The following is a 17,965-nucleotide window of genomic DNA, read 5'->3' as shown; positions in this document are numbered from 1 at the left end:
TTAAAAAAGAAAGCAAAAACTGACCAAGGAGATAAAAAAAAACACTAAAAGAGATACGTTCACTTAAATTTCTAAAGCGCCCCTAAAGTGACAGGTTAATGTCTGGCATACGAGAGAAATATTTTTTCCGGAGCCCAAATTTATCCTGGAATAAAATAGGAAAAAAGAAAATAAGTCTCCCCTAAAGCTGATAAAATTGCTAGAGTCGGATTTCTGGATCACGGAGTGGTATATCTAACTGCGACCGTAACTTCCACTTAAGCTGTCCGCGTGGAGTGAAGGAAAACGCAGAAAATTTTCTTACCTCTGGAAATATCTTAAGGAAAAGCTGGATTATTTCGTCTGGACTATTATCGCAAGACATTTTCTGGATAATTTCAGAATGGAAAATTTACGAAACGAAATCTTACAGAAAATTTTAAGTATAATATTTTACAAGGAAAATTTCACTAACAACTAATATTATATTCTGACTTCAGCTGATGTTAAAAACACTTCACTGCGTGGAGTATGAGGTGTTTTTTAATATTTCCCACCTCTCCAGCACGACTAGTTCTCAAAGTGTTATCATTTGGCAAGATGTAAGAATGTTTCATTTCTTTTTTGAGTTTAAAAAAAATCTGACAATATTTAACAAACTCGGTGATTTAAAAGCAATAAACGTATTTGTTAAAATCTTACAGTCTTTTATTAATAATGTATACAGGGTGTAACAGAATTAATTATCATAATTTCAAAATACGGAAAAAGAAATTTCCATAACACAATGTGCCCTGCAATGTGAACTATAAAATTAGAGACATACGAAGAACGAAGAAAAGGTTAAGTTATTAGGAACTGCCCTTACTTCTTTTAAATTGCTAATTTGACTAATCAAACTTTATTTGTAAGATAATGATCTTATGCACATCAACATCATTCAGAACTGATAGTTTGCCATACCGCATAGATGATAAATGTCCCGGTAGCGTAACATAACGCTGTACTCAAAATTAGAAGCATGAAACGTGAAAAGTCAATTGTGGCGTCGCTTGATTCGAATTAAAGACCACCTGCAACATGAAACAACTATAGGCGTTTCGCAAATTAATATATATATATATATACTTCATTTTAGCATCTTTAAAACTGTCAGACTACTTAATAATATTAAATGCTTGTTATAATTTCAGAATAACACACCTTGCACTAAAAACAACCATCATATAATTAAGACATAGCTACCTAATTATCATGACTTTATAATATAATAAAATGTAATTATGCTACCTACCATGATTTTCAAAGCACCATAAGATCTCTAATTTGTAAAAGTTTCCTTGTTCGAATCGCTTGCGAATGTGGTTAATTAATCAAATTTGTTAATAACTTACTACTTAAGTGTTTCGAAGTCAGAAACGGAGGGATATTATAACAAAGTCTTTCCACATTTTTAGGCCGCTATGTCTCAATATTTTGCACGGCGAGGTAGTTGATAATCCACACAGCCAATATTGCTATTCTAGGACGTAAGATCTTTGCATTTAATACTATAACTGTACTCAAAAATTTCAGAGATTCAAAAGCAAATAACGCATATCTTAATAATTTACGTCTTGATTTTAATTTTTAAATAATACAATACGTAGGACTGGTATAATTTAAATTACGTATACCTGATAATTTTTACGAACATTTTCGGTATTCTTGTAGTATAAAGATGTCTTATGATCATTACAGAACAATATTTCTGCGCTTTTTTTCTTTGCGTGCATTTAAGTACATGGTTGTTTTAAATTATAAATAGGTTTCAAAATAGGTTTAAAAAATAATAATTACTCAGTTAACTCCGTATTAATTATACTTTAAGAAATAAATCATGCCCTTTGTTTCAAGCCAATAAAATATAATTTCTTTCTTTAATTTAATTGATATTATGTATCTAAAAATTTTTTATAAAGGGCTCCTAAAAACCTCGTAGTTTTATTAACGCAGAAAAAGAAACGGGCTGCATGTTTACGCAAAATAAAAAAATAATTTCTTTCTTGAATTTTTTTTTAAAAAATGTTTTCTGTGTTTGATTTTACTAAAATATTTTTATTTTTTTTTCTTCCCTGTCTCTATACTCGAAATAAAATACAATAAAAGGTAATATCTGGATGCGCAATAATTCACTTGTATGTACACATGTATTTGAATTTATTCGGAACCTTTGAGTTATTTTCGGTTTTAAAATAATCTTCAGAAGTAGACTTCGTGTAGTTTGTATATTAGAATTACACTCGTCTCCAAAACTGAAGCATACACATCATCATGCAAAGCTGTTGCGGCAGAAGTCCACGAATTCATTTACTGCCGTTTATTAATCGCATGTGCAGTAGAAAGTCAGTGAATAAAGCAAATTCACTTTTCTTGTGTTTTAAAAGCCATGGGAAAACTCGAAAGCAAGGAATTATCAATGAACTGCGTTTTAAGAGGAAGTCTAAACATCAGAAAATAAATCTAAATAAGAAATGAGTGAAATATCCTTCGTATTCTCAGTGGCATAAACTCGGTGGTTCAATAATAATAGGAAAATTAGAAAAGGTTGTCACAAACACTATAGTTGAATTGGAGCTTGTAAAGAAAGTGTTGTCTTTGGGGTCTGGGCACAGTTTCGAATGGCTAAAATGTGTTTCAGGTGTTCTGCAATAGTTCGCCTTTCTGCTACGACAATACAAGAAAACATTCATTTGGAGGTATTAGCTAAACAGAACCAGAATTTATCCTCAGCTTCCCAGACATTCAACTCACAAATGGCTTCTGTATTAGGGTGGATATCGCCCTTTAAGTAGATAGCCCTCAAGTGCTTTGCCATATTCGACCAAAAAACTGTTTGCACGACAGAAACTAAGATTCTTCGGCTCTTGAATTATATCGAGTTACATGCTCGAAGATCTATTGCGCGTGTAACGTGAACCACAGAGCACCGCAGGATATTATATTTTCAGTGGCGCCAGATACACTGAAACTGGAAGATGCTCCAATAAACAAATGTCTTACTCTCCAATGACAGTCGATTCAATCTGTGCCGTTTACATGGAGCTAACGAAGAAAGATATACCTGCAAAACAGTTCACAATGAAGCTTCCATTTTGCTGGTATCCGGATAATGATATAAACTGCACAATGACCGTACTAATGTTAGTTGAAGCATCAATTATGATTTTACTAGAACAATGATGGATGACGTCTATTGTAAAGAGATTACTGAACACCATGCTCTCTTATTTCGTAATGCCATTAGCGAAATACGTTTTGATAATGCCACGCCTCATTGAACCAGAATAGTACAGAATCTGATGGAGAACAAACATATTAATGAAACTGGCAAATCTACGCCTACGCAGGCCTCAAGAACATTGAGACTATATGGAATAGTATGAAGAGGCTGAAGCTCGCTACTCTATGGCCGATGACTAGTATGGCCTAGTCCATACTTCAAAAGAGGAATAAAGGAGTACCCTAGGAAATTTTAAATCACTTGATAATAAGCATGCTACCACGTTTTAATAACTGCATCCCATTTCAATGAAGATATATTTCTTATGGAGGTGTCAAGTTGGTTGGGTGCTTTTCATCCGTACTTCATCTATGATTAACATATGACCCCACTCAAATTTATAACATTTCTTTCATTTTGTTGCTAACATTGCTTTCATTTGTTGTTTTCAAGAAGTTGTCGGTTACTATCTAGTTGAGTTAGGTATCCTGTAGTAAATAATGCTGCTTCTGAAAGATGTTTTAGTGTCATAGTCGAGTTGGGCTCTGGTCATATTGTTCCGTACATTTGGAAGTGTGCCTGATCCTGAAAAAATTTTGGAGTTACACTCCGAAGGGGCTGTTGTCAATTTTGTTCGATATTTGGAAGTATGCCACGTTCCAATGAAGATTTCGGGGTCAAAGGGCAGTTGGACTGTGGTCATATTATTCAGGATATTAGAAATTATTCCTAATTCTCAAAGAAGTTTCGCGGCGTGATCCAAATGAATTGCTGTCATATTTAAAATTATACCAGATTCTCCGTATGTTTAAAATTATGCCTGATTCTGAAAGAATTTTTGGGATACGTTAAACAGGCTGTGGCCATATCATTCTGAATATCTGAAAGTATACCCATTTTGGGCAATGCTAACCGCAGCTCACTTGTGCACCGCGAGACTGCCACGAAAAAATTGCGTCATCATTTTAACTCGTAAAATGACAGAAAATATTACGAATAGAAAGTGTGGTGGAAACTGAAATATCTGAGAGTCAATAATTCTATTATGTCAACGTACTATTATTCAAATATTTTTCAATATCGTGTTTAAGCATCTTAAAATTGTAAATAATTTTCGAACTGAACAGTCTGATTGCCCATTCTATTCACAATTCATTCTAAATAATCGATTACATTGCTTCTCTTTGAGAAATAACCCATTTATCATATGGAACAATTCTACAGAAAACCATTCGCTCGAAACCTCCTGTTTTGAGTTAAAGTATCACCAAATGACTTTTATTCCCTTGTAAAGAACGAGAAGTTTCTTCGATAAGAATATATGCACGTTGTATTTGTGAATGAGAAACGATAAACCATTCTTAAGAGCAGAAATCCTTGATACTCCTTATATACGAGGGCCATCCAGGAAGTAGATTACGTTTCCGTCTGTGTCCGCTAGGGGCGGGGCTAGCGCGGCCATCTTGGGGTCAGAGCGTTGCGCAGCTCAGTCTGCATCTAACCGTGCTAGTGAGAGGTTCGTGCTGTGCTCCGTTCAGATACTGTGACGGTTTGAAATGTCTGCGTTAATTGAAAATCCCGCGAGCTGCGAGGTGCGCTCAGTAATAAGGTTTCTGACTGCAAAAAACTGTAAACCGATAGAAATCTATCGGCAGCTTCGTGAAGTGTATGGAGACAACATTATCACTGAAGGTGGAGTGCGTCAGTGGGTCATAAGATTTCAAAATGGCCGAACCAATGTTCACGACGAAGATCGAAGTGGGAGACCCAGCATAGTGACCGCCGAACTTCTCGAAAAAGTCGATGCTAAAGTCCGTGAAAATCGAAATTTCACAATAACGGAACTTTCTTTGAGTTTTCCACAAATTTCGCGAAGTTTGTTGCACGAAATCATCAGCGAAAAGCTTGGTTACCACAAGTTTTGTGCAAGATGGATTCCAAAAATCTTGACAGAGGACCACAAAAATCAGCGAATGGCTGCAGCGTTGAACTTTTTGGACGCTTACCATAAGGATGGTGACTCTTTACTCGATCGCATCGTTACTGGTGACGAAACATGGGTGAAACATGTGAACTGTGAAACGAAATTGCAATCAATGCAGTGGGGGCACACAAGTTCTCCCCAAAAACCCAAGAAATGCATGCAAACAATGTCGGCAAGGAAGATGATGGCGACTGTTTTTTGGGACAGAAAAGGTGTAATTTTGGTGGACTTCCTGGAAAGAGGCACTACAATAAACTCTCAAAGGTATTGCCAAACTCTCCAAAAACTCAGAAGAGCAATTCAAAACAAGCGCAGAGGAATGTTGAGCTCTAAGATCTTGTTGATTCACGACAACGCACGGCCCCACACGGCAAATGTCACTCGTAAAGTTCTTGAATCTTTTAAGTGGGAGTTGTTTCCTCATCCGCCGTACAGTCCCGACCTGGCACCGAGCGACTTCCACCTATTCCCAGCAATGAAGAAGTGGCTGGCTATGCAGCGTTTTGATGACGACGCACAGCTGCAAGAAGAGGTAACGAAGTGGTTGAAGGCGCAGGCGGCCGAATTTTTCGACGAAGGAATTTCCAAGCTCGTACATCGCTACGATAAATGCCTTAATTTGTATGGTGACTATGTAGAAAAGTAGTATTTGAGTGTGGCTTTCATCTGTATATAATAAAATTTGTTTCCTATACTTTGTTTATTTTTTTATTCCAAAACGTAATCTACTTTCTGGATAGCCCTCGTAGTTAATCACCCCCGGAAGGAAGTCATAAGTATCATGAGCGCCTCATTCCCACCGCCCCCCGCTCTGGGAAAGAATCGTCTGCTGGTCTTTCCAATTCGATAACGACCCCAAATTAAGTCCTGAACTAGAGGAAGACTGCGCTAAGCCCTTGACATGTCGTGAAGTGATTATCGTCTGATCGTCTGCTGAGCATCGTTTCTTTATATCTGTAATAACGGATCGTCTGCAGTTAATCCTTTGATTACTCAAGCAGCTTAGAACCCGCAAAATGGGGGCAACACATTTATAGGAAGCGGGAGGGACGGAATATCTCACTTAAGGCGATCAGAAGATTTCTTCTTTGTAATCGCTTGATGCAATCTTCGGAGTGACCATAATGGAATGGATGAGAATTACCATAAGGAGGGAAGAGTCACGAGGTAAAGTAATCGGTAATTACACAGAGACACTTCAAAAGAAAGAACTAGAGGTCAGAAGGAGAGATTGAATTATTTCTGTCATCTGCCTCTCGGGAAAAATGCTCTACTAACAACTGCTATACCAAAGCCCTGATTGATAGCTTTACTTTTAAATCGCTTAGTTTGCTGCAGTGTTATTATTTGTATAATAATTTAAAGATCTTATGCCACTGGCAGTCGCAGCAACCATCAAAATCAACCACGCGGCATAAAGTAACATGATATGAAAAAATAGAATTATATATGGTTCTATTACGAATAAATAAATAGTAATAAAAGAAACAGCCGTTGTAGCGCCCTCTATTGAATAAACTAAGAAAAAATCCAGAAAAAAGAACACAGTTCTCCACTTCATGTATTCATTAAAAAATTTATTCGCCTAATTATGTTATATTTAGAGCCGCCTCGATTAACAATGGTTAGTTTTGTTGCCTGCCGAATCGTTGGGCTTGAATTTGATTCCGACTATGGCTTGGATATTTATAAGCGTATAGAGTCTATGCGAACTGAAAAATCCTCCCGTGAACTTTGGAAGAAAGAGGAGATCCTCGAATCCGTCTACCGCGATGCTCCACATCAAAACTGGGATGGATCTTCAACTGTCCTCGCAAGTGTTGAATCGTAATGCAAAATCCATCAAATGCATTATGTAGCTCAGATACTGTTCTACTTCTGATCTAACTCTTTTGAAATGATTTATCTGTAAAATACTTTTAAGAAACCGGTAGTGATTGATTTTATGCGTAGAAGATCCCAGGAAACAAAGGAAAACATTTTCTGTTGTGTAAATCCTAGGCCTTTTAAAAATTTTACCTAACTACCTTTTAAACCTGGAAATAAATAATTAGAAAAGGTTTATGAACATAATTTACAGAAATGAAATAAAAAGTTTCTATTTTGCTTAAAAAACTTGCATTAGAATAATTTTCAGTATAATTTTATCATCTGCAAATTCAACACATGCACTCAGTTTATAAATGTTCTCTAAATATTCATGAAAATTCTACTGATTAAGTTAAAATGATTTTTAAGTAAATAATTTGTAGGGGTAATAATCAGGACATGGAGCCTGTTACTGGAAGGTCTTCTGTTCGATTCAGTGCGAGTGCTCTGTAAATTACTTTAGTCAAATCACAAAAAATTCACTTCAATTTTTGTAATTCTTCGTTTCAAGATATTTCTTTATTTACCAATAACCACGAAGCATAATTCTTTCGAATCTATTCAAAAGTGAAGAAAATAATAAAGATTTTTTTTCAAGATAATAGAAACACAACCATGCTTACATATTTTAATCTCTGACAAATCTGAAAATTATATCATAAGAATCTTTAATTTAAAATGTTCTTGTTAATCGTCAATTTAATTAAACATTAACATTGCTTCTTCTCTAATTCTTACCTAAAGAACGTGTCTTATTTGTCCCTTTATCGACGTGATTCTCATTAGATATATAAATGTACAAAATATCTCTAACATAAATATATATAAAAAATTTAACACAGCAATTCAGAAAATCTGCAAAACATGCTTCATCATTTATGAGAAACTTCTAGGTAAAATTCTTTTAGGCTGAACAACGTATGGAAAGCCTCTAAATTTATTAGAATATTGGGAGAATATAAAATTACTCAACTTTTTAAAACATTTTTTTGGGTTCTATCAGTTTTTGAAGAAAATATATACTGCTTATATAAAACAGCTGATGTCGGCTTTCGCTCTTAATTTTTCTTTCATAAGGAAGCTGAATGTCTGTTTATTTAATTTCTAAAACAAAAATGCTAGAAATATTAGTGTACTGTTAGTGCGCTTGTTATACAGAACTCGCATTTTAACGGTCGCTCCATTAAAACGATTGCTAAAAAAGTATCAGCATTTGAACAGAAAATATTAAAACAACTTCCTCCATAGAGATTATTGGTTACAACGAGTCATTGTTCTGTGATATGAAAGAGATTAAAATACCTTTACGTCGAATGTTAATTGTCTTGTTAATCACATCGCATGAAATTTCATCTTCATTAAAAAAGCAAAGTTGGTATTAAGCAGAAACTTACATACATTTTCTTAAATTAAAAATATATTGAAACAAATATTGAAATTAATTAGTTTGAGAAAAGATCAAATTTAATCATATGTTCTGACAACAGAGAGAAAAAACACAATAAAGCAGAAAACTATGAAGTGAAGAAATAAGAATTTGAAATCAAAAGAAGGGAATGAAGAAAAGGGATTTTAAACACTTTTAAACTGTATTCCATATATTCCATATTACACCACTATCATGAGTTATGTGAAAAAGTTGATTATCTATCTGAGCTTTGAAATCAAGAATTGAAATGCAATTAACAATGTCTAAAGAAATTAGCAATTACCCAAACCTAACATATGCTTTTGCATACTTTAAAAAAAATGTGTGATAGGAGGTAATAATATAAAATTATTTAGAGATCTGGGAGTTCTACTGAAGAACGTGAGGGTCCCGACACCCCGCATTTTATTTTATTTTTTTCGCACTGTCACATGTTTGCCTTGAGGGTTTCAAAACTTGTTCCCCCAATGTCTAAGTTTCAGTTTGTCACCATTTAAAATCACAAATGATCTTCGTTATCATTAATGACTTGAAAGCTTTCATCTGGCTGAAATCAAAACAAAAACGTTAGTTTATTTTCTTTTGCATTCGATTTCACTTTCATTCAAAATTGTGATGTACCGTATAAAGTGGTACAGCCTATTTTGTATATTTCTAAGGGCCCCTTATGTTCATCATATAGTATATATTTTTTGCCATTCATATTCATCTTTCATTTCTCTGACAAAGTCGCAAAGTAATTTGGTATCGGTATTGTGAAATTTTGCAGTAAAAGAGCGGAAATTTAAGGTATATTTTGCGCTAATGCGGTATCTTTTGCGAACCCCTCTCAATTTAGGGACCCCCTAAACTGCAGCTATTGTCGGATCCCTAGACCGGCTCTATTAGCCGATAAACGAAAAAAATAGACGGTGAATTTACAATTCCTAATACACAGTCTGTCATGGATGAAAAAAAAAACATTTTATGAAAATGACATCAGTTGAGGCAGAAGCAATCTTTGGCTTCAACCGACGTACTAAAGATACCACAGTCTCGACTTCGTCTTAGACGTTCTTACGAAAGCAATCCCAGGTGGATGGCCTAATAATACGACGGACAACTGCTAGTCGGGAAAGCGATAAAATCACGGAAGCACTGCAATTGTCTCAATAGCACGCCTTCTAATGGTCACCAAAGGAGAAGTTTTGTCGGCAGTGTCTACAGTCGCTCGACGTTAAGCCAAAACATCAGACAGGATTAAAAAAAAAGCAGCAGTGAACTTCTACCGTAGGGAAAAGAGGACAGATAGCATTTCTTATTCTTATTGTTTCTCCTGGACAGTCCCATTTTTTTTATCACACGGCCGGCCGGCTTGTGCCGGCTAGGAGGATCGGGGCTGTGCCCTTATAATAATAATAATAATAATAATAATAATAATAATAATAATAATAATAATAACATTTCTTGTTGTTTGGGTCAAAAAGTAAAATATTCTACGTTCGGTCGGCAGGCACATTCACAAGGCCAACCTATTTTTTGAGTCATTTGTTTCTGCCTGATTAGTTATGATCTGAAAGTCGTTTAAATACAAGAATATTTTGACTTCCGCGAGCTGGAAATTACGTTGGTCTATTATTTCCCCGTCTTCCCGTTCCTTACACAATTCAGTATTTTGAAAGCCGTCGCTGATTTGGTATGTTAGGTTATCTGAATACTGCAAAGCACACAAGGGCTATATGTCTAAGAAGGAATATGTTCGAGAAGGAATTTCTATGTAGAACTGGTTCGTATTCACGTTACCCATGGGAAAAACTGCGAAATTAACGATGCAGCGAGCCCGTTCGCCTGGGATCGAACTCGAGTCGAGCTACCAGTATTCAGTGGTTTAAAGGACTTGGACACTGCAGGTATTTATGAATTATTAAATAATCTTGGAATCAAATTCCCCAAAAGACCTTGAATGGTTTTTGAAAGAAAATTTGCCCATTCCTTTTCCAAGCGAGATAAAAAAATATCTTAAACTGATCAAGCCACTCATTTAATATACGAAATTATGAATCTCCCCGAACAAATAGATTTGGAAGTCATGATGACATTAGCTAGGTGTAGGCCTCACATATCAGTCGACGAGATATGTAGAAATGTGGGAGAAACAAGGCTCTGAAGAAGCCAACACCTCAGATCCAGATCCACCAGAAAAGCATAAGACGGTTACAAATTGGCAGAAGGTATCAGCTAAATTGGAAAAGGTTATAAATTTTGGAGAAAAAGCGCACTCACTACGAGAAATTATTACCTTGTTATGAAGAAGTTATTAGCTTAAATAAAGAAAAGAAATTATTAGCTTGTTATGAATACGTTTTTACGTGATGAAAAAGGTCATTGAGTCGTCAGACGAGTTTGTTAAGTTTTATGAAGTCACAGGTATCGCAATAACTCCTTTCCATGCAGCATTTATTGTAATCCTATTTTGTATTGATACGCATGAAAACTACATGTTTTTATTGCATGCTTCTCTTTTAAACAAGTACTGTTTTAGACTTCGATTCTATATAATTAAAATTCACAAGGTTTTTTTTTTTCCTTTTTCTTTTCTTTCTTTTCTTTTTTTTTCTAAATAGACAAAGCCACATGCACCTAATCGCTTAACTTCAGAGTATTACACTGTATTTAAATTTCGAGTAATCTTTGCAATATTTTTTCACAACTCGAACAAGTTATTTTTTCTACTTTGCAAATTCGTATCCGAGCAAAATATAAATGGTAGCTACTTTACCTTTAATATAATTATTAGTATACTACAGTTATAAGTTTTTCACTTAATTTGGTATTGTGGTGAAGTTAATGTACTTTTTCTCTTCAACGGGCAGATTTTTCTCATACGTTTTTGCTCACATGGCGATAACTTACTTTCGTACCCGGAGTTCTACAGTTCAATGGGACAAGCTCTAAATTTTACAAGTTTCCCATTTAGCTCACTGGTAATGCTTGTCGCTAAGATCAAAACTTTGCCATCGATTTTTAAATTGCTTTCTAATAAGCTAGCAACTTGAAAATTTGTACATACATTATTTGTGGATGACAGTATGATACGATGAAGCAATGTTTTCCTAAATTTGATTTAGATGTTTTAACATTTAATAATTGTTTTTGTACTTATCTTCTTTAACGAAGAATATCTCAGAATTTTGCTGTTTGCACTTTCGGATATAGCTGAAAATGATTTTAAATCAAATTCGCGTGAAACTTTTAATATAATATTGTATTTTTCGGCGAAGTTTCCAAAACCTCTTGATTGTTTGACTATTTGATGCCCATGATTTTAAATTTCAGCATCTAAAAATGTATTAGTTTTGAAGTTTTCAAAGATTATAAAATAAATTATCCGCCCGCTTTTAAAACAAAAATAATAAAAAGATATTAACTGCGCGATTTTCTGCATTTTCCTAACATAATATGTTGCAGCCACAGAATTTGCGGTTCTTCATTGGCATCACATGATTCGCTTGGAATTTCGAGGTTTGATGACATTATACGTCAAACTGTTCTTCTTCCTTCTGTACAGATCTTGGTGCTTGTCATTATGGTCAAAGCTTTGCTGCCGATTTTTAAATTAATCCTCGATAAGCTACGCAGTTCAAATTTTGTATAGATATATTCATTGTAAAAGACAATGCAATGTAAAAACGTGAGTACAGAATTTGATTCAGAATTTTTAAATTTTAATGTGGAGATGATTTTTGCTCATGTATTTGTTTAATGAACTAACTAAAACTCTCAGAATTTTACTGTTTGCACCATCGAATAGGGCAGAGGAAATTATTTTAAGGAAAAGTTTTATGAGAATTTTTAACATTCTTTTTTTTCCTTCGAAATCGCGCGATTTTTTCGACAACTGACGTAAGAGAATATTGTAAAATTGGAAAATTTGGAAATTGACGTAAGAGAATGACGCAGAGAGATTGAAGTAAAAGAATATTTATTCATTCTGCGAAAATATTTTTTTAATTGAATAATATCATTTATAACTTTTCATTTAGACAGAAAAGTTGAAAAGGGGAAAAAAAGAGGTTTTTATGAAACAAGCTTTTAGTTAAAAGAATCAATGAACTAAAAGTAAAATAATAATAATAAGTATAAATAATTTATCATTTATTTTAATAGAAACGAGAGATTAAATAATTATCTTTGCAAAGTACATCTCAGCTTTTATATCACGAATTTTATATCACGGACTGTTTATTCTGCAAAATGGATGTACGCTCTAAGCTTCAAGTATCTAACTGCATCAGCATTTCTACGCATCTACATTTTAGTGTTCTTTTATCAATGCTTCCAAAATTGTGCTAATATTACATATATAAAGAAAATGGAAGGCGCTAGCCGTTTGTAGATTTTGACCACTACTAAGGCCGGAAAAGTTGATTTTTTATTATGGAGGCACCTAATAGGGGAGCCACCGTCACCTTCTATAAAGGGACAGGCAAATTACATCCATGCCTTTTCCAAGATACGAACTCGGGCCCTCTGGTACGACAGTCAGAGTCACTAACCACTTTCTCATATGGTCGGCACTTTTCATGATATTAAATTGCAAGTAATTTTTTTAAGAGAATTACTTAATCTCTCGTTCCCATTAAATTATATGAGGAATTATTTCTCTTCTTTAAATTCATTAATTATTTTAGGAATTTTAAATAAAAGCTTATTCAATGTTTTAAATTTATTTATTCTTAGTTAATTTTTCCCACTCAATAACTAGAATATATTTAAGATTGTTCATTCTGTTCATATTATTTGACATTTGTTTCGGACAGAATAATATCATTGCGAAAATAAGGCAGCTTCCCCCCTCTCCACATACATACTGCTTGACGATAATATTTACAACAGCTTATTTTAGATATATGATTTCATGTTCCGCATTATGAATTTCTTGGAATATAGTAGAATTTCTGTACTTAGTTTAAAACGGTTTCTGAAGTTTTCGCACAACAATTTTTATATATACTGCTCGATATTGAAAATGCAACACCAAGAAGGAGTGGTCAGAAATTTATGCAAATTTTAGACTAGATGCACGTCACTGAGTTATGCGAATGATGTGAAATGTGCAGCTCTCCTACGCACGTGAAGTAAGATATAAGAGAAGGAACGTGCAGAATGGGCAATATTCGTGTCGTTATTTTTGCCAGACGAATTATCGAAGAAAGTTGGTTTTTGTTCTGGAGGATACGTGAATAAGAGAGAATGCCAGGCCGCCGTCAACGAAAGCACTTCCAGCAAATAGACGATTTTAGAGGGGTATGGTGATCGGACTGAGAAGGGCGGGTTGGTACTTACGTCAAATTGCAGCTGATATTCACATGGATGCGAGCACGGTGCATCGGCTATGGCGAACATGGTTGGAACAAGGGGTGCAGGTGCAGCCAGAGTGACGTCAGCACGTGTGGATCGATGTATCTTTCGACGAGCTGTGGCGGTCCCGCAAGTCACATGTAACGCGATTCTGCAGCATGTACAAGATACCGTGGATATTCCCGTGTCGACCAGAACCATTTCCCGTCGATTTGTTGAACGTGGCCTGCATTCAAGGCGTCCGTTAAGAAGACTGCCATTGACCCCACAGCATAGACGCCAACGTTTAGAATGGTGCCGGACTGGAGCGATGTGGATGACAGAATGGCGAAACGTCGTGTTCTCGGATGAGTCACGCTTCTGTTTTTCCAGTGACAGTCGCCGCATACTACGTGTGTTGCGTCGACGTGGAGACAGATCTAATCCGGCAGTAACTGTGGAACGCCCCTACGTGCGACAACATGGCATAATGGTTTGGAGCGCTATTTCCCACGATTCTAGGTCACCTCTAGTTCGTATTCAGGGCACTATGACGGCCCAACGATACTTGAATAATGTACTGCGGCCGATGGCAATCCCCTACCTTCAGGTGCAGCCTAATGCAATTTTTCAGCAGGATAACGCCCGACCACACAGTGCTTGCATCTTTCAACATGCTCTGCAAGGTATGCAGATGCTTTTCTGGCCACCGTACTCTCCTGACCTGTCACCAATCGAACATGTGTGGGATGTGATTGGACGCCATTTGCAGACTCTGTCCCTGCCTCGTTCAGAAGACGAACTGTGGCAAATGGTTGAAAAGGAATGCAGAGCCATCCCTCAGGACACCTCCTGCACTCTTATTAACTCAATGCCTAGACGTGTTTCTTCGAGCATCTCTGTCCGCGGTGGTCCTACATCCTACTGAGCCGACGCCGTTCTCGCTCTGTATTCTGACTATCATTTTGGAATAAAGATCACTTATTGCTGCTTGCTGTCTCTGTCTTTTTTCCAAATTTCATAACTTTCTGAGCACTCCTTCTTGGTGTTGCATTTTCAATGTCGAGCAGTGTATTTAATTGCATATTAAATTGATATTTTTCCAGGTACCACGAGGATCATCTTTGATTTCTCGTTTGGAAGTATATAAAGTTAACTTGACGCTCGGTTGGAAATTAGAAACATTCAATACAGTTTAAAATATCGTTATTTTTCGCGTAACATTACGTCATGTTAGGCAGGTATAGCATGGAATAACTACAGTGGAGGAAAAACGTATTTGAACAGGAAAACATTTATGCAATAATTTTATTTCAAATGGTGTGAAATGAATTAAATTCTTACATAATAGCTAGTTCACATAACTTATGTAATAAATAAAAAATGCGGTGTTTGCTGTCACCCGTAACATACAGATATCAAGATAGGCAAATATTAAAAGGAAAAATATATTTGAACTACATGATTATAAGTTGAAATTTAATGAAACTAATACTAAAAATAAAATTTAATATTTCTTAAAATGTCCACTGATATCCATGACAGCCTGTAGGCTTCTTGGTATTGATTCTACTAACGTTTTGGTTAGATCTGAGGATATATTTCCCCATGTTTCCAAAAATACTTTTGAATTCATTTTTATTTGAAAATTTCAAGCTTCTTTATCCAAAACAATACCACAAATTCTCATTCGGATTTAAATCAGGTGATTGGGGTGGAATGTTCAGTCCTTGGGGAACTTTATATGAGAGGAATTATTTTGCAACCTTATCTGTATGTTTAGGGTCCTTGTCTTGTTGGAAGCAGAAGTCATCTTTAATACCCAATTTTGTCACGCTTTGAAATAAATTATATCGCAATATCTCTACGTATTTTCTCACATTCAAAATTTCCTCAGTTATTGTCAAATTTAGCTGTTCCATTCCCGCTCATACTACCTCATACTATAACACCCGCACCATCATGCTTTACAAATGGACGTTCATCTTTAGGATTTCGAATCCTACACAGTTTTGTTGCCATCGGATCCAAACAAGAAAAATTTACTTTCATCAGTAGTCTTTTCCCAAAATTCTAAATTTATTTATATATGTTTTTTCATATTAAAGTAATTCCTTACGATTAGCTTTACTATATACGATTTTCACTTGCACTCTGGGCCTTACATATCCACATTCATGTAGGTAACTTACCGCTCGAGGTGAAATGCAAACACCTGGAATGTCATGCATAGTTCATTAGGTATTTCTGCACTGCTAATAAAAGGGTTTTTTTACTGACCCTTCAATCATTCTACTTTCTCTTGTTGTAAGAACTTTTGACCGCCCTGTCCTATTTCTATCTTCGATATTTCCGGTCGATTTATATTTACTTATTACATAATAAACAGTTCACAAATTTAATCTTAAAAGTTTTGCTATTTCACAATAAGGGGACTAACTCTGAAGCCAACTCATTCTGCTTTCCACACATTTTAAAATAATAAATTTCTAATAAAAAAAGGGAAATTGGGACTGATAAGGCTAATAGAACTTCTAAAACAAACTGCATTTCATTTTCGTTTACTTTTAGTAAGTAAAGTTTCAAATTTTTTCAATGGTTTTTCAAATACTCCCCCCTCCCTGAAAATTTATTCAATTTCGTTTTTCAGCGTTGTGACAAGATTACGCGATAGTTAATTTTTATTAATTATATAAGATAGTTGGAACTAGTTATAAGGTAAAAATTTTATTTAATTTACAGCATTTGAAATAAAATTATTACATAAATTTGTGTTGTTCAACTACTTTTTTCCTCCAGTGTATATTGATTCGCAAACTGCCAACCCTCCTGGTTGTTAACAGTCTTGCGTCAGTACAGAATATTCTTAACTAATAAACTGTCAGGTTTCTGAGCTGCTTCCGTTATTTTAGAAGAGGAACTTTAATCTATATTTTTCTTTTTAGATGAGATATTAAAAAAATATATATGAGTATTTTTTATACGATGATTATTGAGCCAATCCCATGATCCCATGAGTATTTCTTAATTACTCTGATATGAAGTTTTCCATTCTTCACTGCTTATTACGAGCCAGAGCATTTATAACCAGGCGATGCAGCAAGGTTACTATTGAACGAAATATAAGATATGTGATTTAACCATCGCTGGAAGTGTTTACTGTGTCATCACATAAACTTTTTAATGTATCTTTCAAATAAAAAATATATATACTTAATAAAACCTGAGCGATTTAAAAGTAATATACCTACTTAATATTATATAACTATTTTATATCTTTAATAATTTTTTCTAACTGATGGAATTTATAACACATGGCATTTATGTATTTTACAGCATAGCTAACAGAATACAAATAAATGCGCCATTATTGTAACAATAAAATATTCTGTAATAACACATATTATTCATCCAGGGGCAGAATAACCGTCTGCGTGCCTCTTACCACATGTTTTTGGTTAATAAAAGTCAGTTTTATGTGATCGTCGAATGCGACTCCGGTTAGCTCTTGCTTTCGTATGGTGACAACTAATATATCATAGTACATGCAGTCTGTGTCGTAGAACGCATGCGTATTAAAATAACCATGACATATTATTCATTAGAATTAACTACCTGGTAATTGTAATGAATTTTCTTGTTCACCGTGACCGTGCTCACAAAGCATCGAAAACGCCTCACCTGATGGGGTGGTGAACTTCTGCTGATGGCTCGGGCTGTGCGGGGACTGGGGCTTAGAGCTGCTGACTACAAATAACGGCGTTTCCATGGTGATATCCGTGACTACATCTCCAGATTGGAGCTCCAATGATGGCACTGGACTATCTGATCTCTTTCTCCTGCGTCCGTATGAGGTATGAACCTCGTTGGAACCGTCCTCTTCGCACTTAACCTGAAAAGAAAAATCCTTTTTATTATTTTATCGAATAATGGCGGAATTATCGCAATATAGCATATTTATCAAAAGGTGCATAAACAAAGCTTCGTTACTTGGCAACAGGACTTCGATGTGCTTTCGAACTTGATATCAAGCATACGTCTGAAGATTTCGAAATTTTCTATTTTTCTCACAGGTTAATTATAAGGTAGAGAAAGGCTGATTCATTACAATGAAATATGTGAT

General features: G+C 35.2%; 1 protein-coding gene across 2 annotated transcripts in view; it reads right to left on the bottom strand.

The window, feature by feature from the left end:
• LOC118181225 (uncharacterized) overlaps positions 1-17,965 on the bottom strand; it is a 318,060-nt gene that overhangs the window by 4,738 nt on the left and 295,357 nt on the right. For both annotated transcript variants that reach the window (XM_035350312.2, XM_035350313.2), the window contains one exon: positions 17,524-17,734. In XM_035350312.2, coding sequence (XP_035206203.1) covers positions 17,524-17,734 — 211 coding nt within the window. The remainder of the gene's footprint in view (positions 1-17,523; positions 17,735-17,965) is intronic.

The sequence above is a fragment of the Stegodyphus dumicola genome, chromosome 4 (genome assembly GCF_044657685.1).
Source record: "Stegodyphus dumicola isolate Sdum_Otavi_A_Nest chromosome 4, ASM4465768v1".
NCBI lineage: Eukaryota > Metazoa > Arthropoda > Arachnida > Araneae > Eresidae > Stegodyphus > Stegodyphus dumicola.
Note: the sequence above shows the minus strand (reverse complement) of the source record. Positions and strands in the feature narration are given on the sequence as shown.